This window comes from Vigna radiata, chromosome 5 (assembly GCF_000741045.1).
Source record: "Vigna radiata var. radiata cultivar VC1973A chromosome 5, Vradiata_ver6, whole genome shotgun sequence".
Lineage (NCBI taxonomy): Eukaryota > Viridiplantae > Streptophyta > Magnoliopsida > Fabales > Fabaceae > Vigna > Vigna radiata.
Window position 1 is genome coordinate 24,591,816 of NC_028355.1, and position 25,051 is coordinate 24,616,866.

The 25,051-nt window shown below is 33.0% G+C and overlaps 5 protein-coding genes across 8 annotated transcripts; 1 reads left to right on the forward strand and 4 right to left on the reverse strand.

Annotated features, from left to right (window-relative positions):
- Positions 1-1,251: 1,251 nt before the first annotated feature.
- Positions 1,252-2,548, reverse strand: LOC106762230 (endochitinase). The gene has a single exon (XM_014646008.2). The coding sequence runs from the start codon at positions 2,519-2,521 to the stop codon at positions 1,550-1,552; it is 972 nt and encodes a 323-aa protein (XP_014501494.1). The 5' UTR covers positions 2,522-2,548; the 3' UTR covers positions 1,252-1,549.
- A 2,558-nt stretch (positions 2,549-5,106) lies between these two features.
- Positions 5,107-8,771, reverse strand: LOC106762229 (uncharacterized protein ycf39). Its single transcript, XM_014646006.2, has 8 exons — positions 8,524-8,771; positions 8,167-8,426; positions 7,846-7,944; positions 7,567-7,761; positions 7,389-7,481; positions 7,207-7,302; positions 6,995-7,135; positions 5,107-5,475 (listed from the first exon to the last, which is right to left on the reverse strand). Exons 1-8 carry the CDS (start codon positions 8,624-8,626, stop codon positions 5,299-5,301), a joined length of 1,164 nt encoding a protein of 387 aa, XP_014501492.1. The 5' UTR covers positions 8,627-8,771; the 3' UTR covers positions 5,107-5,298.
- A 1,798-nt stretch (positions 8,772-10,569) lies between these two features.
- On the reverse strand, positions 10,570-15,699 carry LOC106762215 (protein LAZ1). Of its 3 annotated transcripts, none has more exons than XM_014645991.2 (7): positions 15,512-15,680; positions 15,130-15,391; positions 14,750-15,043; positions 14,582-14,670; positions 13,039-13,300; positions 12,033-12,281; positions 10,570-11,257 (listed from the first exon to the last, which is right to left on the reverse strand). In XM_014645991.2, the coding sequence occupies exons 2-7, from the start codon at positions 15,328-15,330 to the stop codon at positions 10,901-10,903; spliced, it is 1,452 nt and encodes a 483-aa protein (XP_014501477.1). In that variant the 5' UTR covers positions 15,331-15,391; positions 15,512-15,680; the 3' UTR covers positions 10,570-10,900. The 3 variants fall into 3 exon arrangements, with proteins under 3 accessions (XP_014501477.1, XP_014501478.1, XP_022636841.1); XM_014645992.2 differs by having other exon boundaries at positions 15,130-15,398; XM_022781120.1 differs by having other exon boundaries at positions 11,148-11,257; positions 11,936-12,281; positions 15,512-15,699.
- A 170-nt stretch (positions 15,700-15,869) lies between these two features.
- On the forward strand, positions 15,870-18,923 carry LOC106762216 (sorcin). Its single transcript, XM_014645993.2, has 10 exons — positions 15,870-16,023; positions 16,095-16,153; positions 16,226-16,266; positions 16,423-16,454; positions 16,623-16,651; positions 17,084-17,120; positions 17,542-17,598; positions 17,814-17,890; positions 18,037-18,110; positions 18,650-18,923. Exons 1-10 carry the CDS (start codon positions 15,940-15,942, stop codon positions 18,667-18,669), a joined length of 510 nt encoding a protein of 169 aa, XP_014501479.1. The 5' UTR covers positions 15,870-15,939; the 3' UTR covers positions 18,670-18,923.
- Positions 18,924-21,362: 2,439 nt separating this feature from the next.
- On the reverse strand, positions 21,363-24,266 carry LOC106760964 (G2/mitotic-specific cyclin-2). Of its 2 annotated transcripts, none has more exons than XM_014644421.2 (11): positions 24,133-24,266; positions 23,943-24,001; positions 23,730-23,832; positions 23,582-23,630; positions 23,323-23,478; positions 23,118-23,240; positions 22,711-22,800; positions 22,400-22,621; positions 22,212-22,310; positions 21,952-22,130; positions 21,363-21,844 (listed from the first exon to the last, which is right to left on the reverse strand). In XM_014644421.2, the coding sequence occupies exons 2-11, from the start codon at positions 23,986-23,988 to the stop codon at positions 21,706-21,708; spliced, it is 1,206 nt and encodes a 401-aa protein (XP_014499907.1). In that variant the 5' UTR covers positions 23,989-24,001; positions 24,133-24,266; the 3' UTR covers positions 21,363-21,705. The 2 variants fall into 2 exon arrangements, with proteins under 2 accessions (XP_014499907.1, XP_014499905.1); XM_014644419.2 differs by having other exon boundaries at positions 24,120-24,258.
- Positions 24,267-25,051: the final 785 nt, after the last annotated feature.

Sequence of the window (25,051 nt, forward strand, 5' to 3'; positions counted from 1 at the left end):
AATAAAATAAAAATATAAAACGGGATAACATAGAATCATTCACAAAGTTCAATATCAATTTAAAAGAATCAGCACTCTTTTAATTTTACAAACAAAAATCTTATATTGTCTTACAAGGAAATTAGTTACTCAATTCAAACAATACTACTGTACTGTACTATAAGTTCAAAGGTTACATTGAACCCAAATATGACCAACAATGTGTTTGGGTCATATCGATTATACTTATTTCTCAATAACAATATCAATTTGTTAATAGTTATATATTCTATTAAATCCTATAAAAGTTTCTTCCTCACTGTTATCATTTATTTTCTAAATACAACCAAACCCCAACCAAGTAGATGAGTTACTTATTCTTAAGAAACTTGAACAAAAAACCAAACATATCATTCCAGACTCAGATAAGAATCCATATTTCCATGTTAGATTATATACAAAAATACCCCTAAACACTGCATGCATGCAAGAGAATATTAAAAGATAAAACAAAATATAAAGAAAAGGAAAAGCCTACTGAATTCAAAATTCTAATTGGTAGAAAAAGATAATAAAAACTTAGGTATCACATAAAGAAGATAAAGTAAATTACGAGGTTTAGAATTTTAAATAGAAAGTTAATAAATTTTGAAAATACAATTTTCATTCATCATCTATTTTTAAATCTCTGTTATCTGATAATCCTAAATGTATTCATTACAACTTTAAGAAAATAGTGATCGATATCTCTGAATTTTACTGTATTAAAGTTTGAATGTCAAAGTCAAACTAACAGATTTAGGCAATTTTAGCATGATAGAATTTAAGATTTAAAATTATTAAATGAAAAAAGCTGTAAAATATAAAACAAAGAATTCAAATTATATTAAAGACTGTTGACATTAATTTTAAATAAAATTATACAAATTCTGTATTTTGATTCCAATATTCAAAACTATTTGTTTTGATCTTTATGATTTAAAATTGTAAGTAAAGTGGCTAATATATATATTAACTTTGAAGATGAAGTAAAAAGTAATACAGAGATTAAAAAAGTCATTAAATATTTGTGAAAAACAAAGATGGACAACTTAAAGGAGTTGCAAGTTCAAGTGATTGTTGTTGCAGTTGACAGAGACATATACCAAAGCAGGTTGAATCTTCCCCTCACGTTGCCGTGCTCATTACAAACTGTAATTGATTTTTTTTAGTAGTTGTTTAGTTTAGAATAGTTCTGTGTGTAATATTGCATTATCAGTAACGATTCAATAATTTGAAGTAGAAAAGGCTGATTTGGATACATTTATTATGCATCATGCATCACATTCTTCCGAACCATGCGCAGAGTCAACACAACAAACTCTACAAAATCAAAGACAGATGGAGAGTAGCATGCTCTGCTAAGACATTCAGTTAAATTAGTGACGATTTGAGCCAAGAAGAAGTTCCACTGTGCAGCTGATATAGGAAAGCAGAAAGTAGCTTTCCAGCAAGTGCAATTTTATTTAAAAGTGAACAAGTTAATTTATTTTGATGAGATGAGAGTGGGGTGTCAGCTGAACAGTGTAGATCAGACGAAGGGATGGAGATTAAGCACAGAATTTCCGAATGGGGTCTGAGAGTAGCAGTCAAGGTTGTTGCCATAGCCAACACCAAGCAGATCACAGTATCTCTTGAAGAACCCGATGCGGTCCTCCACCCTGCTATCCTGTCCTCTGCCGCACTCCAGGCCTCCGTTGATGATGTTCGTCACAGTGCCGTAGCCCGGAAGCCTCCTGGCGGCAACGTCGGCTGCGGAGGGGGTCCATTGAGAGGTGATGACGTTGTGAGAAGAAGGCTTGGGGGACTGTGGAGTCATCCAGAACCAGATGGCGGACTTGAAGGAGACGACGGCGTCAGTGGCGACGAGATCAGGATTGTTGATCAAATCCACCCCAATTGCATTTCCGCACTGACCGTAGTTGTAGTTCCAGGATATCTGGATGGGACCCCTGCCATAGTATTGCTGGCCAGAAGCGCAGGGGAACTGGGGAGTTGGGGAGCAGTAATCGCTTGGGTTCCGCTCTCTCAGGAAGCAGTATCCCCATGCGTATGGTCCGTCAGGTGCACTGGGCCATCCTCCGGTTGTTTCGTGAGACGTTTGCCCGAAGAAGGCCGCAATCTCCCTCTTTCGAGTGGCTGTGTCTCCGGTGTTGCCGAAGCTGGGGAAAGCTCTGGCAGCGGCGATGAAGGCATCGTAGGTGTAGAAGCCTCTGGCTGGGCAGGCTCCGTCATTGCGATGTTTGAGCATCTGGTCGAAGGTGGCCCTGGGTATGAGAGCGGTGAGATCAGTTGGAGCGGGCTGTCCTCCCCCGCACTGGCTCTGGCAACCCCGGCCGCAGTAGTCATCGGTGGAGCCGCACCAGCCGAACTGACTGCAACAGAGACCCCCTGGGCACAGTGCACCCCCTGCTTGGCGTCCACACTGCTCTCCCCAGCTTCCTCCGACGAACAGTGTCCACAGCATCACTCCTACGCTCCATATCATTCTATTCTTCTTCATTTCTCTATGCTTTTCATTTCCCTTTCTTCCCTCTCTATCTATTTATAGCCTCCCACACCACTCTATTCACATTTTCTTTTACTTCATTCAAATCATATTCCTAATTTTACTTTTTATACATACAATATAAAATATAGGAAAAGTTCTTTTTAACAACTATTTTTTAACAATTTTTTTCTATAATAATTTTAAATATTTTTTAAACATAAATTTAAATAGATTAATAAAATGATAATATACGTATTTTGTGATAAAATATTATAAAAAAATTGTTAAAAATAATTATTTAAATATCAAGATCCATCTAGATTATTATAATACAAGATGCTTACGCTCATTATTCAAGTTTTACCAGAAACGTGTGTGGGGCCCAGCCCGGCGGCTTCCTAAAGGTGATGTCGAGGAAGACCAAGACCAAAGGATGATCATGCATTTATTTCATTCTATTTAACTACTATTCTGTCTACTATATAATTACATTCAAAATGAATAAAAATTTTAATATATTAATATATTATAACTATAATTTATATAAAGTAAATAATTTTAGTAAAGAAGGACTTACTTGTTTTAAGAATAAATTTAATATGTTACAATAATTTAGTCATGAAATAATTTTGACATTATGCATGCAAGAATATATAATTTAGTGATTATATATAATCATAACTATCTATATAATTAATGCCATTCAAGATTCAAGGATATTAAAACTAAGTTTTAAACATCTTAGAGTCTAATGAAACTTTTTTTTGAATAACTACTTTTATGTCACAAACACGTATAAAAGAAAAATATGAAAAAAAAAAACTATAAGTCTCAAATATCAATTTTAATAAAATTAACATAGAATAACAAACAACAAGCTTAGGAATTTACTTATATGTGTAAGATTCAATTTTACTTTATTGAACATATGCATATATATTTTTTATAATCCATTTTAAACATACAAAATTTATTAATTTTTAAGTACTTCTAATTATAAATATTGATAAAATTATAATTATTACTTTAGAGAATTTTAACTCAAAAAATGATGTTAGGTAAATGTTTGGACTAAGAATATTCTAATTGAGAACATTACTCTAGACTATCTGATACTTAGTTAATATTTTCTTATATCTCGTAATATTAATCTTGTCTTTCATTCTCTAACCTATCAAATTCTGATTTTTTAAACATAGATATTCAACATAATCCCAACTCATCACAATAAAACTTATAAGACTCTAGGATTATCAAAATACATTATATTTTATCTTAACTAATCATCTATATTCATTATCCAATCAAATTTAAAAAAAAAAAGTAATTAACAAGGTATAATAATAAAGTATATACATAATTTCCTTCTATCCACGAATTAAAAATTGATTTACTTTTATTTTTTTCTTTATTATTATTTTATGTATACTTCTTAAATTATATATTATATTTTTCTAATAGAAATGTTACACAACATGATATATTTTTATGATTTACAAAGATCGCAAATTCAATGCATTTTACGGATACATAACATATAAAGTTACCTCATTGGTAAACCTATATCCACGTCACACTATTGAATTTTAAGTCACGTTTATTTACATTTCATAATTCATCAATTACACTCACATTTTTCATACAAATGATTCATTTAAAAAAGACAATTAATTAAATTAAATATAAATTCTTACTCAAATATATATTTCATTACCCACGTACATAATCTTCATTATACATTTCAACTTCTACATCATATCATTAACCTCAATTCATATCTATTTATACAAGACATATTATCCACCACTTTAATATATGTATATACATAACCAAACAATTTCTCTAATAAAATCGAAACAAATAAATTAAAACATAAAACGTACTATATTCTACACAAATAGATAAATAATTAACGTATATTTTTAAACAAAAAATATGTATTTAAAATTTATGAATACTTTTTACAAATTTTGCTCACCGGGTTGAATTTTTTATCAACAAATTTTGGGTAGAAAGTATCAAAATTTTCAAATATCCATATCTCGAGTGAAATTTGAATCTATTGGGTGATTTTTTGTAGACTTTGGATATGTTACCAGAGTGATTTCGCTAAGCAGAATTAAGTCCACTTAGCAAAATTTTCACAGTAACTTTCTCTTTGGATTTTTGAGAATTAGTAAGCAAATAATTTACTTAAAAAAAATTGTACCCAAATTACACAAACCCCTTAAATAACATCTTCAACTATTTCAAATGATTATAAAACCTTAAATAACATCTTCAATATTTCAAATGATTATAGAACATTCATGTACCAAATTTTTTTCTATTATTCCATTTGACCAATTCCCATCTCAAATAACAAAGCTATTTCATATTAAGAAACGAATGTGTTAATTTTGTTAATCATGTTATAATTATCATTACTCATAATAATTTGCCTTAACAACCTTAGTCTATTTATAAATAAATTGTTCTTACACTGTTTTTATATTTCTATCTAATATTTCATAACGTTTTAAAATAATACGTTTACTAAAATTTATATTCTTTTCCTTTTACTTTCGCTGTTAAATGCAAATATGATAATCTGGCAATTAATAAACAGCATTGTCTCTTATATTTATCACAAGATAATTTAACTTATGTAAACATATAATATGTCTGAATTTTATGGTACATCCTCAGCTTTCTTAGGTACACCAACCGGAAAAAAAAAAAATTATATATATAAACGAGACTTCTAGATATCTACATCCCTTAACTGGTTTTATGTTACAAATAATCTTTCAGAAGTAAATATCTGTTTGCTTTGACTGGGCCTTGAGATCCTTCAATTTCTTTAATATGTTACTGAAGTAGTCTTGCAAATACTTTTCCAGTGTAACTATGTCTTTTGAATCAACTCCAAGAAGATTATATGTATCCGCCATTGGAACAGAAAACACAGTATCGCTGCTAAGGACCTGCATAGTTTCCCATTTAATCATATTTTATTACCACTACGAGGAAATACAAAGTTTTGTATACACTAAATGCCATTTAGTCACAGCTAAAATATAATGTTACTATATTTTGGTGATACTATAATATAACATAACCTTCTATTTGTTTGACAGACAAAGTTAGTGAACGTTTAGTTCATAGCTCGCTGATTGAATCGTGATTAATAATAAATTATAAATTTTTAGAATATAACAAATCATATGAAGGAAAGATACACACTTGAAGTTGAAACCCAAAAATTAAAAATTCAAAAGCCAATACACCAAAAAGATAAAATTAAACACCCATAATCAAATTAAATAGAGAATTATCACATGTACTAATGAGGAAGAACAATGATACAGATATGCCTTAATTTTTTCAACTACACATTTTGTTTTTTCTTTCTAACAAAAAGATAAAGTTTGGACCATTTTCTTCTCAAACGTATTTAAAATAAAAATAAAAAGGTAAAATAAATTTCTTCATAAACTAAAATTAACTTATATATAGACTAATTTATAAATATTCTATCTTACAGCTGCTTCTTTTCGATTTATACATAAAGTTAAATTTATCTTATAAAAGGTTTATTTCATATTTTCTGTTTATTTTTTTCTCAAAAAAATACTTTATGAAAAAATGTGTCCATTTTATATCAATAAAAACGATATTTTCACAATTAAACCACTGGAAGAGTTTAAATTTTTGAACTTGACTTACATGAAATGAAGAATATGTTTATGAGAAAATCATAACAGTATATTAAAAAAAATCAACAATTATATTGTAATCTAATAAACTATAAAACTGCAAGAATCCAAATCATTATTTTTTTATAACAATATATATAATTCCATATTTTATTTTCTAAAATATAACCATTCATTTTAGTTTGCATGGAGACACTAACGAAGATTGATCAGATTGGATTTCCTTTCCACCCGATTCAATCCAAGTGTTCATTTTAAAACTTCTCTCAAAAGTTAAAATCATCTCATACATTTTTGTTGAAAATGTTGAAGAGGATCTTCTATAAAAGTCTAATTATGAACTAAACAGAAATTTCAGTGGAGTTTGTGAGCATACCGAATATGCATCACTCATTTATCTGTTTTGTGAAGCATCCACCCACTATTATATACCAGAGGTAGCCACTTAAAAGACAACGTATATGTGGAGTGGAAGAATGTGAAAAATTCTAGTTATGAATGCTAGAAATAAGGCAACAACAATATTCAGACACCCCCAACAAGAAGTCACCACAAATCAGTAAAGCCCCTGTGGGAATTGCCCGATGGGTATGGCTCACTGGTGGGTATTAAAAGTTTATTTGGTTTCATAATAATTTTAAGAAAATGCCGTAAACATAACCGACCAACCAACAGTGAATGAATACTGGATGGTTGCTTGATCTAAAGGGAAAAGGTGGGTAACGGAGAAATTCCCTGCAACAGTAAATCAATTTACTAAAGGTGTAGTGGGCAAAGAAATAAGTACCTCTGAAAATGCGAGTCTGTCAGCAACATCATTTGTCCACTCAAAAACACGAGTCAACTGACGAGTGAATCTTAAAATGGAGACTGGAACTGTGGTGACATTAGCATCTTGGCCAGCGAGCCTCTCGCACAAGGTTATTACCTGACAGAAAAAGGAGGAATGAGGAGGAGGTAGAGAAAAAGAATAGCAGCAGAAGAAGATAAGTTGATTACCTCTTGGGTTGTCCAAGCACGGGGACCAGCGAATGTTAGAAGTTTACCAATTAATTTCTCATTTCGTATGGCTATAAATGTCAAGCGAGCTATATCCTAAGGGTGGAGGCAGAGCGATTAGAAAGGAAACATGAAGAGGGAAAGAAAGCATGGAGGGAGATGAATTGTGGTACATAAATTACCTGAGTATCCATGTAAGCTATTCTGGTGGGGGCATCAGTTCCCCAAACAGATTTTTCTTCAAGGATGGGAACTGCGTACTGACCAATAAGACCCTGCAAGGAAAGATTGTAAATGAATGAAATGGAAGTGGGTAGAAATTAAAGGAATGGAATGTGGGGAGAGTAAGGTGGCGGTGACCTGCATGAAACCGCATAAGCGGATGACGATGTGATTGAGGCCAGAATCACGGAGGAACTTCTCAGTGCAATACTTGATTTCCATGAGGGGAACCTCGGGATGTTTGTCACAATTGTGGATGGAGTAGAAGACATATTTCTGAATGCCCATTGCCTTGGCACATTGTATGAGAGCCACTTTTCCTTCCCAGTCTACCTATGTTTGTATGTATGAATTGTATAAAATGTGTGTAAAGGAAAGGAAATTAAATGAAAAGGTGAGTGGAGGGGGGTTGGTTACGGTTTTGATAGGCTCCTCGGGACGGCCAGTGGCGCAGTCAATGACGGTGTGAATGCCGACCAAGGTAGCAGGAATGGTCTCTGGTTTACTGAGGTCAGCCTGGAGAACGGGAAGAAGAGAGTGAAGAGAGTGCTAGTATTTGACAAAATTCCCAGGAGAAAAATGCTCATGATCATTGAAGAGATAGTGTAGTTCCAAAGCGGAAGCATAACAATGTTTATATACAAATCAAAGAAAGAAAAAGGTTACAGCTGAAAAACAGAAGATATCTGTGATATCGAAAAGAGAAATAGAAGTGGTGATGAATGGCAAGACATTTACATTGACAACGGTTGCTCCCCAATCGCGAAGGAAGTCAGCAGGAGCGGGCCTGGGCCTGACCAGACACCTGACGTCGTAGCCTTCGTCGAGTGCCCGTCGCACAATCTGCCTTCCAAGTGTTCCGGTGCCCCCCACCACTAGAATGCTGGTTGGCCTGACTGGGCTCCCCGGCCCAAAATTGGCAGTCCCTTTCTCAATCTCCGCACCGGCACTGCTGCTGCATTTCACCCTCCAACTCCACTCTCTTCCTTTTCCCCTTCCTATCAGTTCCACAGGCATTGATGTTAAATCCGTAGCTGACCTAATTGCCATTGGTTTGTGATTATTTGGGGGAAGTAAAGGAAGGCAGCGACTCACCCGTAGAAATGGAATGAGAAGAAGGAAACGCCAGCGTGGTGGGCGCAACACTGCAGCGCCATTGCAGTTGGGGTGTGGGTGCCTTGAGCAGCGCCATCTTCATTTCTGTTAACGGTGGAAGAAGAGAAGAAGGGAAAAAGAGAAGAAGGGAAAAAGAGAAGAAGAGAAAAAGAGAAGAGAACTTCCCTTATTCTCTCTCTCTCCGTCTGATCACAATTCCTCCACGTCGGATGCTTCCAGGATCACTACTCCTCTCCACTGCCTCTTTTCGTTCTCTTCTATTATCCACCTTTTTCTTTTTTTTTTCTTTTCTTTTCTTTTCTTTTTAAATAAATATAACAACTTTCAACTTTTTTTAAATATATTTTTATAAAAACAAAAACTAAATTTAATTAAGTTTTAACTTTTTCATAAATTTCTTTTTTCACCAATTATTATTAAAAAGTTATATATTTTTTTAATTAAACTCTTATTATTTAATTTTTTATTAAATGAATGGTTTCATTATAATTTTGCTTTCATTATTTTATTTGCTTCATTTAATATGTTAATATTGAAATAAAATACTATTGCGATAATAATTTTAAACATTTTAAAGTTGAATATATAAATATAATAATAACTAAATTCGACTAGTTTCTAATTTATCATAACATAAATTATTTAATTTTAGTAAATGTTAAAATATAAAATTAATACAATAAGAATAGGATTGGATGAGATGTGTTGAGAAGAAAATTAATTCCTTTCCATTCTTTAATTTTTTTTAACAGTAAAACATAAAACTTATTAATTCTAATAGTGTGTTATAGTCTATATATGAAAACAAAAATTAGTAGAATACAAACTCATTGCTTTTAATCATGTCTCACTTGTTATGTTTTTTTTTTAACAAGAATGAAATATTGGGTTTATAGAATTTATATAAAGGAGTTTTTACTTGTTCTCATTTAAAAACATTTTTGTTTAGAATATACGGAAAATAATATAAGAATTTGAATCATTATATTTTACTTTTTTTTTCGAATTATTACACTATATTAATGTAAGTATTTTTATATTTTTTTAATGAAAATTTTCTTTGTAGGAATATAAAATGAAATCTTAACTTTTAGGAGTTTTTCTCATAACAAGATTTTAACTCTCACTCATATCTCATAATTTATTTTTTGGCAATTATATTTCTTAATATTTTAGTTTAGATTCAATTATTAATGAGAGGTAATGAGTTTGAACCAAGGAACAATTTCTTTTAACATGTATGTTCTGAATTTTATAGAACATGCTTTTCAGAATGAAATTTAGGAATAAAACTTTTTGTATAAGATTTTCAGAATAGAAACACATCAAATGTATCATGAAACAAGTTTTCCGAAATAAAATTTCTAAAATAAGTCTCCAAACATATATAATTTTTTCGAAACAAGTTTTCAGAATAAACTTTTTAAAAATAAACTTTTTGAAACATATAAAATGCACTTTTGCAAAAAACTTTGTTCCACGCTTTTCTTTTTTTACTCCTCAGCGTTCTCCCTCTACAGCACCAATGCCAGAACAGTGATGACAGTGGTGATGTGATATAGTTAAAGAGGATATTTTATTCTTAGTAGCAAATCCTGCATTTATACTTGTTCACATCTTTTATTATTTTTAAAAGTTTACTATTTATAATAGACATTAAACATGGTTAAAATGTTTTAAAGTCTACGGGACATGATTTTAATGCACTGGCAAATAAATTGCTAATAAAGGGCAAAATTCACTATCTTTTTAATCAAATGTATCTAGAGTAAAAGATTGATAATTATCTAATGAAACACTTTCTATGAGACTTAGATGTGTTTTTCATTCTCAAAATGGACAAGAAAGAAGAAAATAGAATATATCATGGGATTATCAACTTTCCTCTCCTTCCCACATGTTCTTTGCAGCCCACCCACCATCAAACAGCAAAAATATGTATCTATCCATTTTTTTGTGTTTCTCATTTTCTCATAGGTATCAAACCACGTACAACGCCAACCTGATCCATTAACTCTCCTTACATCAGTAAAATATACTCATTTATCTGAAATGAATAAAACTAACATTATCATTCAAATATAAATTCCAAAAGTCCCAGCTAGTATAAATAATATTGTCCCCGAGAAACAATGGCTTATTCTGGCAGCCGCTGGACATTTCTAGTTTGGTACAAAGCATTAGAAGCTGCCAGAAGTAACCTCTATACAAATACAGAAAGACCCCTCAAACAATGGCACAAGAATATACAAGAAAATATCAACCAGAATTCTCATGCACCAAACATGTTTCAAAAGCCAGCCTGAGCATGTAACAAATCATTCCTCCCATTCATAAGCTGTTCCCTAATCATTGGTTACTCTTTAGTTACCCACCTACGGCCTCTAATCTGGTAGCCTCCAAAGCTTTGATCACTACTGCTCTCACCTCCACTCTCTCCACTTGCACATCCAGATTTCTTTCTGTGTTTCTTCCCCCTCAACATGCCACTATCGCTGACACTCCCATTCAAGAGGGGGTCATCAATTCCCCGAATCACTCTCCTTGCAGGTAATGATGAGGCAATGCAACTATCATCCTTGGTTCTTCTTCCATCTTTGTCATGTTTCTTAATATTTTCGGAGATTCTATGTAGTTTTTCATTGAATTTAGTAATCCCCTTTTCCACGGGCTCCACAGCTTGATGAACAGTGAACTTCACGTCCTTAACAATCTGAGTGTCAAAGAAAGGGTGAAGCAGATACAATATTAAAAAAGGAAATTGAAATTAATAAGCCAATATTTGTCTACTACTGATAAAAATAACTTTGGAATTTTTCAATCTTTTCTGGTCCTGAAGTTTCCTAATAAATCATATTTGTTGGCATGTTTAGAAAATAAATTAATACGAATGAATGGAGTAGAAAATTGAAGTAAACAAAAAAAAAGAAAAAAAACTTCAGACAGATGCAGCTCACTTTAAGATTCCATCTTAATCGTATCCAAGATCTTATTACCTATCTAGTGTTTCTCTATTTTTTTATAAAATATCACGGTATGAACATTTGTTGTGTTTCCCGATCAAGTTTTCAATTAAGAGGACATATGTATATCTGTATACACAACATTTGCTGCCTACTGTGAATTGTGGACTCCGTTCAGAAACTGCAGATTGGCAAAATATGCACAGTACTGAAAATTTGGACACATTAAAAGTAATTTCTTCTACATGGTGCTGGAACCTGGCAAACTAAAGGGAAATATTTGACCCTATTCTCCTTAGAATAATTTTAAAGAAGATTGTTTGTTTCATTTTTTATTAACCATGAATTAGCCCCATTATGATAAGTTCATAAATACTTTAAAGGATTTCATTTTTCAAGAGAACGAGGGAATAATATTATTTCCTCACCCTTGCTAGTAGGGGATTTTACCCGGTGTTAACTAATACCACATGCCCAGAGAAAAAGAAGCAATGTTGTTATATTAGCAAACTTCGGGATACTTACATATCCACCACCACCAATAACAACATCACGAACACTCTCTCTAATTGTCATCCCACTCTTGGTATCATCATCTGGTGTAGGAAGACGCAGCTTTGTGGGTCTCTCACTGTCCCTAATTTCATCAGGGTCCAGAGGACAGTCAGCAGAGTAATCTCCCAGAACTGAAACGCTTCCAGGAAAGCGGTCTCCCATTAGCTCATAAGGCTTGGCTGGAAACACATACAGGTGAACTATGGAAGCAATTCCCATCTGTGCTTGATGAATACAAAGTGCTGTTAAACTCTATTCTTCCCCTTATCTGAAGCAGTCATAAAAATGTAAAACATGAAGATAAGAAGTGTTGAACATGTACTTATGAGTCCAAAAAGGTTCGAGTACAAGTTCAAGAAACAGTGTCTAGAGGCCTAAGAGCTTGAGTGTTGACAAATTACATGCAAAATGTAGCAGAACACTGAAAATATAAATTACAAACTACCGCATTGCGGGCGTATTGTCATCCCACGGCATCATGCCTGGTTATTATTATCAAAATTAATTAAATGATCAATCTACTGATCAACCAAACTACATCAGTTTAAAAGTTGGATTTACCAAAAAATACCCAGTTCCATGAAAACAATCATATCATATTTAAGCACACCGTTTATTAATCCAACACAGATAATTGTGTCTTGAATCTATAGGCTTTTAGACAGATCAATTAGCAGCAAACTAAAATAAACCATCTAGATAAGTTTTCATGCTCAAATTGCACAATTTACTTCCCACCTAGGCTATGATTAAAAGAGAGAATTCATTTCCTAGACCATGTTCACCAGGCATTCTGGACCATGGAGGACCAGGAACCGAGTTAGTCATGCTTAATGGTTGCAGAAAATGCTTCCTTACAACAGTCAGCTGTAAGATATAATAGGTACAAAAGAAATTCAATTAAAAAGCTGTCCCAGATCCTAATGCAATTACCAAATAAAATGAAGCAAGGCAAACACAAGAGGAAGAAGTCTACCTCAATGCAAATGATGAAATCTTGGACACTTGACTTGAACTGCAAGCCTTGAGCAATGGGACTTTTGAACAGACCAAAGGTGCACAGGAGAGCAATTGCCACACCTTGCCACCAAGTGAGGAACACAATTGATTTAAATGTCAAAAACTTGGCCAACGGTTTTATATGAGCCAGTTCATCCTTTGTAACAGTATAAAACTGAACAAGGCAGTACAAAGCCCACGACTGACTAAAATTCAGAACNACTGCCGTATAAGGATACCTACAAATGTAGCAGAAAGCTCATACAGTTATATATAACTTGAAAACCTTAACCTGTCNNTAGAATTGCATGAGAAGACAAACTTNAAANNGAAGATACCAAATATGAAATTTTAACAACCAAATCTAGAAATAAACATAATAAATTCAACACCTATGCATGAAAGTAACTGACAGAGCTTCAGTAATAATTGCTCGAAGACTTCTTAGAATCCAGTGCAAAACATATAGTCAAAAGAGAAATGCTAAATCCTCTAAACACATCATCACAGCAACAAAAACCTTATCGCACTAGATGAGGTCAGCTTACATGGATCACATGATGCCATTGGTTTGGTTAAAGACCAAATTAAGAGATTCTATCATAAGATTATCTGAGGAGTTTAAATACATTATTATAATAATCCTTCTAATTACATAAAGAGTGAAGAAAGACAAAAAATGAACGTGCATTTAATATTTAGAGAGTCTCAAAACTTCCCTCTCGTCATCCCTTTCCTCCAAAAATAATTAGGATGAAGTAGGATTACTGAGATAATCTTTAAAGATGATTTATTATTTCTCTAGTTAAAAATGTTTTAAGACAGAAGAAACAATTTTGAATGGCAAGTTACTGACTACAATTTAAGCTACCATTCTCAGGTATACCAGGTTATGTTAAAGCTGTTTAGGTGTCAAAGGATAAATTCATACGGGGTATATAAATGGAAATGTAATCTAATAATCTATATCCCATGATTGGATACTTTCTTCCTTTCCTCCCCTCTTTTTCTTGCCTGATACTCTTGTTTCCCTCCAGTTCAAGATTTTCATGTTTATTTCAAAAATTCTGTTTCCCTTCTAGGTTATCTATTCATGTGAAATTGGAATAGTTTAATAAATAGCTCCTCAGAAATTTGGGTTCTGAATTGTCAGGCAGAATATTCATTTTATGCTATATTAGCAAAGTAGTTAAGGGCAAAAGTGATAGAAAATGCATATGTACTTGGCAGAAGATGACCATAAAATATAACATAGATGTAGGAGTCAACGACCGTAAAGAGAAAGGTGATCGCAGAACATAGTTTCACAAAACTCTACCTAATATAAATGTATGGTTTCGTAGATAAAGAGGTTGAATGTTCCATGGAACATTAATAATCATTTAAAAGAATAACAAAGAATGGTAATAATAAGGAAAAAAAAGTTATTTTAAGACAGCAAAAAAAGCAAGCAAGGGGGGAAAAGAAATGGAACATTTTTATGTGATATGGTTGAACAAGGCAATTTGAGAGTATCTTACCCACATCCTACTTTAAATTCTCCTTCACAGTAGACTCCAAAGGCTTCAAGAATTACAGCGAGAATAGCAGTGAAAGCTTTGATTAGCATCTGAAAGTTTTGGAGAGAGTATTAGTATAAAGGAAAAAGAAAGGGATGATTGACAGAACAGAAGAGAAGCATAGCATACATATTGAACAATGCCAAATTTAACAATTTGGTAGAAGCGATGACCGAGTTTCCAGGGTTTAAAGAAGTAGTTGAGAGGAAAGGGATGGTTAATAGTGGCCTTGTCAGAAGAATGTTGCAGAAGAGGAATTTTAACAGAGAGACGAGCCTGTCTTTCCATAAACTGAATGGTCCGTTCCTCGCCACCAAGGCAGGCAACAAGGTATCTTCCAAAGCAATACATGGCAAAGGATTCATAGCAGTCCCGGAGAATCTCGCAATCGACCCCGATTGATGGATTGACCAATGATACAAACTGGTTGAGGTTGGAGGGAAGCGGAAAGTGAGCAGACATAACATGTAATATGTGATATGAGGGATGGGAGGTGAGTGTGGACTTACCGATTCAATAGAATAACAGGGAACCATAAGGATAACCCCAATCAAAAACTTCTGCTCCTCGGGATTCTTGTAAGCGGAAAGATGCTCGAACAGAAGATACATGGAGAGGGTGAGGGTAGTGAGGAGAAATGCGGCTGCGATTACAGTTGCCCATGTGGGAGGCGAGGAAACCAATTGGATGAGAATGCTGGTGTTGTTCATTGACCAATCACTCCCACACACACGCACCACTATATATACCTCAATTCAACTCAGACATCACCTGTTATCTTCACCAGATTTATTGGATCAGTGGATGACATCAATGATAACAGGCTAAATAAATTCAATTCAAGAACGATGGATTGAATTCAAGAATGGTGAATTCGCAGCGTCATCTCACCTGGATCGTCTCCTTATGCCAAGAACCATAGCATCGCACAGCATAGCATGGCAAACCAAGTAAGCAATTCAATTCACCAAAGGAAACCCTTTTTTCCCATCTCGCATCCCAATCCTCCCAACAACCTCTCTCTCCCTCGTCCCTCCTAAAGTATAAATAAAAAAAAAAAAATATATAGGTAACATAATAATATCACAATCAATTTAATTTTTACACGTCTCTCTTCTCCACTGCCTTGCCTTCCTTTCTTTTCCATGTTTTTATTACTCTTCTTTTTATAAATTATAAATTACAAAAAATAAAAAAGGAAATGGAAGTTTTTTCATTTATTAATTGATAAACATGAAACGACGGCGTTTTAATTAGGTTGAAAAGGCATTTTGTTAGTTGGGTGGAGGAAGGAAGAAGTTTGTGGGGAACGAAAGAGGATGGAGAACAGGGTAACATTACAAGAATGGTTTGACCGCGTTGACTCGGAGAAAAGTGGAAGCATAACGGCGGTGCAGCTGAAGGTAAAAAGAGTGTTTGTTGGTTGCGGCGATGTGATCTTATCTTTCTTTTTTCTTATCATTCTCATTTTCAGGCAGCTCTGGCTGTGGGCAACCTGCAATTCCCCCTCTCAGTGGTTCACCAGATGATCAGGTTTCTTCTTCTTCTTCTCCGTTTTTATTTCTCTCCTTAGTGCTCTGTGATTCATTCTATGCCGTTCCATAGGATGTACGATTTCGACAGAAATGGTACCATGAGCTTTCAAGGTACATACACACGCCATTCTCAATACCCTATTATCCACTTTCCATTATCCCGCCAAATTTCCACCTTTTTTGTTACTCTGTCCATGCCTTTTTTATTTTATCTTTTAATTCCGACATTCCACTCTCTCTAACATTCAAACAATTTCTTTCTGTCAGAATTTGTTGCACTCAACAACTTCCTTCTTAAGGTTACTACTTACTTTTATTTGTAAGACTACCTCAATTATCATCTTTTGTCCTCCTAACTCATGTCGTCCCTTATCTGCAGGTACATCACATTACGATCGATAAATTCAAATTATCCATTGATATTCATCCAGTGTATTCTTATACCACTTAAATAAATGTCTTTGCAGGTTCAACATGCATTTTCGGACCTAGAGAGGTGATCTTTTTATTTATTTTCACCTCCGTTATAAGCTTATGCAATTTCGCCTCATGTCTCTTTTTATAAACTATTCTCCTTTATAGTTACACTTACTTAGATTTACTAAGTGACGGACGACCTTTCCGAAAGAAATTATTAATGTGAAGAAGGTTCGTAAACCATGCGACTGTGGGTGGTACGAATCTTAATACTTTTTTGACCTGCTACTTCTAAAGTCTAAGTACCTTTTATGTGATAGAATGCCAATCAGTAGATTGCAGGATAGTACTATTGAATCACGCAAAATAGAGCAGTAGTCGCTTTGGCTTCCCTAAAGTGAGGGATTCGCGTTAGAGAGTAAAGCTTATTGGTTGAAATTTAAATAATTACGTAATTTTTTTATCTGTGGATGGATGTGTCGTAACATTTGTTAGGTTCTCGTTGATGCAGGGGTCGTGGTTTTCTTGTGCCTGATGATGTATTTGAGGTATATTTTTTTAATTATTCTGTGAGTTATACCGTGTACTTACTGCAAGTATTTTATTCCATCCAATTGAGCTTATAACTCTTAAAACTGATCTCCAAGTTGTAGAAACAAAATATCAAGGTCCTTTGTTGGTGTAATGTTCATATTCTCCTCTTACAGTAGTGTCCTTTCATGATCTGTATTTTCCTTGAGTTCTAGGAACACACCCTTTTTATTGATTATTAAAAACTACAAAATCAAGAGAGTCGTTAATAAGATGTGAGACCTACCAGTTTTATCATTTCCTATCAGTGAGAAAGTGTGTTACAATGTGTAGTCCTAGCATTTATCTTTTTCCAGTGTTGAGAGACTACAAGACTCTGCATATTTCACATAACATTCTCTCTTGCAACTCGTCTTGATGAATTCTAAATGTTTCCAGGCTTTGGTAAAAATTGGTTTCACGCTGGATTCTCCTGCTTTTTACACTGTCTGTGAGGTAAAACATCTTTATATCCTTATTTCTTTGTTCCTTTCTTGGAATGATAGCTTGGATGTAAAATAGAGATGGAGAATCCTATAATGTTATGCTAGCGTTGTAATTATTTTTCATTGTTTTCACATCTAAAGTAAATTTTAGTTTGAATTCTTGTTGCACATTAATGCAATACAGAAGACCATGCTAAATTATTTCTTTTCTATCCTCCTTCTTAGAGCTTTGATCAAAGTAAAAATGGAAGGTTTCGGCTGGACGACTTCATATCAATCTGTATATTCTTACAATCTGCACGGTATGTTCTCATTTTACACAAAGTCCGGGAAAGGAAAGCCACAGATTTCTAACACCATTTTTTCCAACCTCGTTGAATTTTTATTTTGTTATCCACTGCAATATTATAATAAGGATCTTTCATTATTATTATTTTTTTTTTTGCAGGAATCTGTTTAATTCTTTTGATACAGCAAAACAAGGCAGAGTTACTCTCGATCTGAATCAATTTGTGTATTGTAGTAAGTGCACACTAAGCTGCCTTATATAATTAGTATCCACGGTTTAATCAGAGTTAGCTAACAAATAACTTTTGTTTTAGAAAATATTTATCTCAGTGGAGTTGTATTTAAATTGTCCTTAAAGTCCTTACAGTAATGAAGTTATATAAAAGTGTTTGCTCTGCTGCAATTCTGGTTAAATATGGCATGATGCACTTTCTTTGTTGACATGGACTAGCTCCAAGCCACGTGAACTGGAAAGAAAAATTTCGAAAACAATCTCACTGGGGCGAATAACTTATGATTGACTTGCATTTACCCAATTATTCACTTCCATTTTAATACTACAAACATCAAGTGGGCTAATTTAGGATTTTGATTTGAGGGGTAGAAGTAGAAAGCAATGTAATTTATTCTTGCTCTAGATGTACTCCATCTGCCCATGCTATTTGGGCTGCTTCTAATGTATTACATTTTCGTTTACTTGGCACATTGCTACTGTATTAATTCGATATATTAATTTCTGATTCTTTCTCTCTTCTCTTTTACAACTTGTCCAGCTGCCAATTGCAGAATATGATTGAACATATGATGGCTTGGGAAGATGATTCTCGAGTACTTCACTTTGTCAACTACCATTTAGTCATCTTAGAGGGAGGTACTTTGTGATCACGAATAAGATGAAAACATTTTGGGTTTGGACGCTACTTGCCATCTGTTTGCAAAATACAGTTTATTTATAATGTAATTTTATTTTAAAACAAAGTAGTTATGAAACATACTCAGTTACCACCCACAAAAGTATATATTGATGATAAGATAAAATTTGATGCATCGCATGTCTTATTTAACGAGGTTGGATAAACTAGAATAGTTATAGAATAAATAGATCAAAGAAAGAAGAATTGAAGATGAATTAAAAGTTTGTTTGGATTACGTTTGAAACAAAAGTACTTCAAAGGCAAACAAACTGATTTCCACACTGGGTTTTTTTTTTGTACTTGAGGACCTGTACATTGATTCAGAAGAGGAATTGGTTTGTTCTCTTTACTATAAGACGGTTATTGCTGTTCATCCCTACACCATGGCAGTAAACTAGTAAAAGTTAAAGTAATTCATAGCTAAATAGTGTTAATTTTATATATAATATGATAGAAGAAATGCCCAAAGTTAATAATGTGCATTTTGTTTAAAATCATTATCTACAACATTTTTCAAGGTTCATTACTAAATTTACAGCAGCTCATACACCCAACTCAACTAACAACTAGCTGATTTAGATGTTTAGAACAAAAAAAATAGACATTTAGAACAAAATAAGTAAAATTACATATCAATCATTGTATCCTATTTGCTTATTTAATTAACTTCTTTAAAAAAAGAGAGGCTATTTTACTATTTATGTTGTGCTCTTTAATTCAAATTTTATTTTTCGAATAATATTGAGTTAGTTAAGATAGATAAACCCAAGAACGCACTAATTAATTAGTTAAAAAAAAAAAACATAACCCCAACCTTATAATTTTTCTCCCAAACCTATCCATCCTTTTCTTCATTTTCATTAAATAGTTTACTACAGTATTTTGTACGTGGATTTCATGGGTTTTCAAAAGAAAACCCCATGCCTCGAAAATTAGGAAATTTGTTTAACTTCTACATTTCTTATTTCTTGTTTTATTTTGATTGACTGAAGCCCTTTTAATTGTGAGTATAGTTAGTTAATCTTCCTAGTTTTATTGGTATTATTAGGATAAACAAGTGAGTTTCGATAGATCCTCTTTGTCATTATGATTTTATGAGTTCTTGATAATGAAGGTTTTGTTATTACTACATACTACGTTCTTTTTTCTTAATATTTCTAGTAATGTATTTTAAATGTGGGTTTTGACATATCGTTGGAGGGTGTTGTGACCAACAAAAAGAAATATGGAGATTTCTTTTTACACCTTCATATTTTCTTTCTATACCATAAAATATGAAAATGATTGATTTGTCTTGAAACAAATTTACATTGTGAAATCTACATATGTTATAGGAAAAAGTTTTCGGATTCCGCAATTCAGAAATCAAATCATTTATAAGTTATGCAATTCAAAAGTTTATTTTTACTGAGATTGTACAAAGTTATTTTTTATTTATGAACTATGTAATACAAAAATACTTTTTTTTTTTCTTGATATCAATGTCTGGAGAGTTTGATCTTTTAACCACCTCAGGTGAATATAAAGATTGCGTGACTGTGCTTGTTGAAAGATTTGAGAACAAATAAATAACATAGCACTTAAATACTAATTTTTACCAGGATAAGTATGGGCGTTAAAGTGAATCAAATCACTTTAAACGAATAGGTTTATTACGAATTGAACTAAAAACGGTTTAGTAAATTCTTAAAAATTTTGTAATGTGTTTGATCTTTTAACCATCTCATGAGATGAATATAAAAATTGTGTACTTGTTGAAAGATATAAGAACAAATAAATAGGATGGATGGTAATTGAATGTTTATATGTTGAGTATTAATGAGTATAAATATAGGTGTCAAAGTGAATCAACTCAGTTTATATATATATTGGTTTATCATGAATTGAACTAAAAAATTTAGCAAATTTGTTAAAAAATTTGAAATTTGACTTGATTTATCATATATTAATGAATTAACTCATTTACGAATGTTTTTTTTTTATTTTTTTAACTTATTATAATATAATAAAAATGAATTGACTTATTTATTTTTGTATAATAATGAAACTAAAATATTCAAATAATTCTCCAAATATTATTATAAAAATTGAAATTAAATATTAAAATATCAATTAATAAACAAATAAATAAAACATTTAAACATTATTAAACAACATTTTATATATATAAAAAAAAAGGTCAAATTGTGTTAGAAGAAAAATTTTAAAAAAAAAAATGTTCATTTTTTATTTATTATTATTTGTGTTTTCTCTACATTTCTTCGTTTTAATCCTTCTTTACATAAATTGTTAAGAAATTAATTCTACGATTCCAATTGAAATCAACAATTATTTAAGGTCGTATCTATAAAGGCACTAATTTTCATTCCTGGATGAGGATCATTTTGGAAAACCACACATAAAACTTCTGTCATTTAAGAATCTGACTAAATCTTTTTGGTGATCATCCTAACACCACAAAACAGACCCTAAAAGAAACTAGTTGAAGACCTATAACCATTTAGGAATCGCAAATGTAATCTGAAAAACTGTGAGCATTTAGGAATAGTAAATGTAATTTGAAGGCCTAATGCAATAATCTTAACCTACTCATTTTATCTTATCATTATACTATCACAACCATTATTACAATACCTTGAATATCCATTCTACACACATTATACTCAAAGTAACTTTTAGTGATTGTCAACAACACCTGAAAGTTGCATTCTACTACTACTTGCATTCTACGAGCAAACTCTCAAATTATCCAGCAGAAACAGGGCTGTTTCTATACAACCAGTAAGGTAGGCCTTGAATACAACCTTCACTGAAAGGTTGCCAGGTCTTTGCCAAGCTCTCCAAATCACTCTCCAAAAATCCAAAAGTATTGCTACCCAGAAGCCAGAAGCTCCATATGAGGGTTCCCATTCCCGTTAATTATCCAGTAAAAACAGAGCTGGCTCTACTTTTGCGGCACAGCCATATCTCCATGTACTGTACTTTCTATATACACCGGTGAGTTTTCCTGATCCAGCTTTCCGATGGAAAGTAACCATCAGCCTTGAGCATTCTCTGACATCACACAGAAAGAATATTTACTATATACACTTCACAAATTCAGCAAAATCAACTGACAGACACTAACAATAATAAAGACATCTCTGGTAAATATAACTTACAGAAGCTGCTCTTCTGAGTAATCAGTATACCACTCACTGGTCTTAGTCCATTGCTTAAACTGGTACATGCTACATTGAGCTGTGAAAATGGCTGCAGCAGCTAGCAAAGATGGTGAAAACTTCAGCATTTTGTATTCCACCAAGCAAAGCTCAACCAAGAAGAAGGACGAGAGCTCCAGCTGACACAGTTTCACAGATCTCATGCTCGTTAAGTTACTTTAGTATTATAAATCATCGTAAAACAATACTGCATTACTCACCTTTTTATCACAATGAGCTGCCTTCAGAAATCTTCTCATGAACATGTATGGAGTAGGCACCGACAAGTTGAATTGCAAACTGTTCATCATCAATTTCTCCTAGTGGCGTATGTTTTTTTATTAGATTCATTTTCCAAAATTAAAGGAAGCAAAAAAGAAAAAGAACGATGAAGCATAAAATGAGTTACCATAGCTAAAACTTCATCTCTTGTATATGCCTTGTCTGTTATCAGAATAAAATCCTCAACAGTTGGGACTGAGACCTCCTCGTACTTACAAGCTATTAGCATAGCTGTTACGCCGACTAACTGAAGTTTCTTTCTGATCATTGACTGACGCTCCAGGAACCTGTCGATGAGATTGACAGTAAGGAACAATGTCTCCTCCAAAAGCTCAAATTTGTAGTGAACCTGTTAGAAGCCGTAAAGCTTGATTAAGTTTTGAGAAGCTTAATTTCAACCCTTGAAAGGACATTAACATGGAAATGTAAATAATGTACCTCAATAAGCCAGTCAACAAGAATGGCTCTCATCCTCTCATTAATGTCAAATTGATTAGTCATGTAATTTGGAGAGACACAGCTCGAATCCTGCGAAATAACTGATGGGTCAACATCATATATAAGTCCTTGCACCAGATTTTCCATTCAAGTAATTAAGAAATCATGGCCCTTTTATAACATTTTCCAACCGAAAAAACAAAGCCCCAAGAAAGCTCTGGTCCGTTTGATATTCTGATCTACAAGGGAGGTTTTCTTTTAATTATTTGGAGAGAGGATCCGATGAATGTCCAAAACCAAGAAAAATTCTACTCAATTTGTAATTTTAAAGAACAGCTTTTTATTACAAGAATCAACCAGCAGAGAGATTTTGAATAGTTGATGATGCAGCATGCTCATAAGCCTACCTCGATTTTCTTGTAGAGGCTGTAGATATCATCGATGTACTCAACAACTGCAAGTGGGTCTGTCCTATCGCAGGCGTCGATGTCTAAAACAGGTTCCTGCACATCTTCCATTTCAACTTCCTCCTGAGAAACAGAGGAGCACACGACATTATTGATATTGTGCCAAAAAACACAGACAATGAGATTAAAATGTTCAAAGACTTACAATCCTGTCTATTTCATCGAGCATGGCTTCAGTATGCTTGACGAATTCTGGAACTGCATTGTCACTGGCATCCTCATCGTCGTCGTCGATAGCTATGATTTCACAGTCAAAGGTGTAGCTCGGGTTGGGAGCCAACATGTTCTGTTTCTTAGTTGCCTGACAAAACAGGATCGATAGGAAAGACAAGAGAGTAAACAAATTAAAAAAATAACAGAAAAATAAAATGATCAACATCTGGTTTATGGAGAGGGAAGAGTACATGAGGCTGAGGGGGTTGATGATGCAGAACTGTGTGTCCTTTGCTCTTGCTACATCATCAAAGAAATTCAAAAAAGATGAATGTATATTGAAGTGTTGACAAACTTTTAAAGACAGACAGAGAGAAACATATTGGTTTGGAAGTGTACCGGGAATGAACAGGGCTTCTGTTAGGCATAAGATTCTGATTGATGCTACGGAGAGGCAACCGGTGATGGAGGGCCTTCAGATTCTCCTCCATTCTTGGATGCCCTTTGTGATTCAAGGAAAGGAGAAACATTAAAAACAACGAAACCTCAATCTCGTCCTCGTATCCAAGTATTATTATTAAAATGAAAAGAATGGATAAGGAAGGAACCAACCTTGAAGATCTGAAGAGGGCAGGCGGTTTTCCTTTGTGGCTTCCATTGGCTTTGCTATACTGTGAGTGCGTGCAGTGCCATAAACATGAATCAGAAAAGTCGGAAGAAGATGAAGAAAAGCAAGATCCGTTGAAAGAACACAAACGAAAATCAAGATAACTGGGAAGACACCCTTACGCTGCAGACTCACGTTTGTATGAATCCGAAGAAAAAGAAAATGAAATCTGAAAATGGGAGGCGACAGCTGAGCCAACACTCGGAATAAAAAGAAATGATGAAAAGCGAATTTCAGACGGTGATGTCGCCCGTGTCACTATTCCTAGCCGTTGCCTATCTTAATAACGGCTACTTTGCTGTTGAAATTTGAAAAATTAAAAACATTAAGGTTAACTTTCACCCCTTTTCTTAAAATCTATTGCTACTTCAAAATTAAAGGTTTAACAATAAAATACAAGATATTTTTCATACTTCTTCTTTTTCACTTTTAACTCTCCTTTTCGATTAAAAATTTATAAATAAATTTGCTTAAGATTAATTGTCTCGTTTCATAAAAAAATTAGGGAACTAAAAATATTAAGTCAAATTTATTTTACTAACATAAATTTATTTTAACGATGTGTGATAATATTATAAAATGTACATTTTTAAAACTTATAATTTTCTCCATTAACTTATCCCTTTCTGAGAAATTTTTGGTGTCAATTTTTTTGTTACAAATTAAGAATAAAAAGACAAATTTTCGGTCATCTTTCTCTTTGAGTACTCTTTCCATTAACTTTTTGAAGATGTTTCTATATAATATTGACTGCGAATTTTAAATATTAATTATAAAAGATAAAATATTAAAAAACTAAATATCATTTTAGAATAATACTCTTAAGAAAAATATTTCATGTGAATAAAATTCAATGATATCAATATATATTAAAAAGAATAAATAGTCAAACAGGTAGTCAATAAAAATATTACCGTAATTAAGAATTAAATAATTAACCCCAAAACATTTTTATAAAATATATGGAATTTATATTAGTTTTAAAGAATAAAAATGTAAATATGTTGAATATCATATTTTCATGTGACATTATTATTTACTCACTTTAGAAAAA

What these genes read in the sequence shown, in the direction of transcription:
- LOC106762229 (XM_014646006.2), bottom strand. Translation starts at nt 8,626, where the DNA reads ATGAAGATGGCGCTGCTCAAGGCACCCACACCCCAACTGCAATGGCGC. An exon ending in CCGAGGAGCCTATCAAAACC is followed by an intron (nt 7,762 to 7,845) that starts GTAACCAACCCC and finishes ATACAAACATAG; the next exon opens with GTAGACTGGGAAGGAAAAGT. An exon ending in GTGCTTGGACAACCCAAGAG is followed by an intron (nt 7,136 to 7,206) that starts GTAATCAACTTA and finishes TTTTTCTGTCAG; the next exon opens with GTAATAACCTTGTGCGAGAG.
- LOC106762230 (XM_014646008.2), bottom strand. Translation starts at nt 2,521, where the DNA reads ATGAAGAAGAATAGAATGATATGGAGCGTAGGAGTGATGCTGTGGACA.
- LOC106762216 (XM_014645993.2), top strand. Translation starts at nt 15,940, where the DNA reads ATGGAGAACAGGGTAACATTACAAGAATGGTTTGACCGCGTTGACTCG. An exon ending in ATATTCTTACAATCTGCACG is followed by an intron (nt 17,891 to 18,036) that starts GTATGTTCTCAT and finishes TTTTTTTTGCAG; the next exon opens with GAATCTGTTTAATTCTTTTG. An exon ending in GAATCAATTTGTGTATTGTA is followed by an intron (nt 18,111 to 18,649) that starts GTAAGTGCACAC and finishes CAACTTGTCCAG; the next exon opens with CTGCCAATTGCAGAATATGA.
- LOC106760964 (XM_014644421.2), bottom strand. Translation starts at nt 23,988, where the DNA reads ATGGAAGCCACAAAGGAAAACCGCCTGCCCTCTTCAGATCTTCAAG. An exon ending in TCGATGAAATAGACAGGATT is followed by an intron (nt 23,241 to 23,322) that starts GTAAGTCTTTGA and finishes TCTGTTTCTCAG; the next exon opens with GAGGAAGTTGAAATGGAAGA. An exon ending in GAGATGAAGTTTTAGCTATG is followed by an intron (nt 22,311 to 22,399) that starts GTAACTCATTTT and finishes ATACGCCACTAG; the next exon opens with GAGAAATTGATGATGAACAG.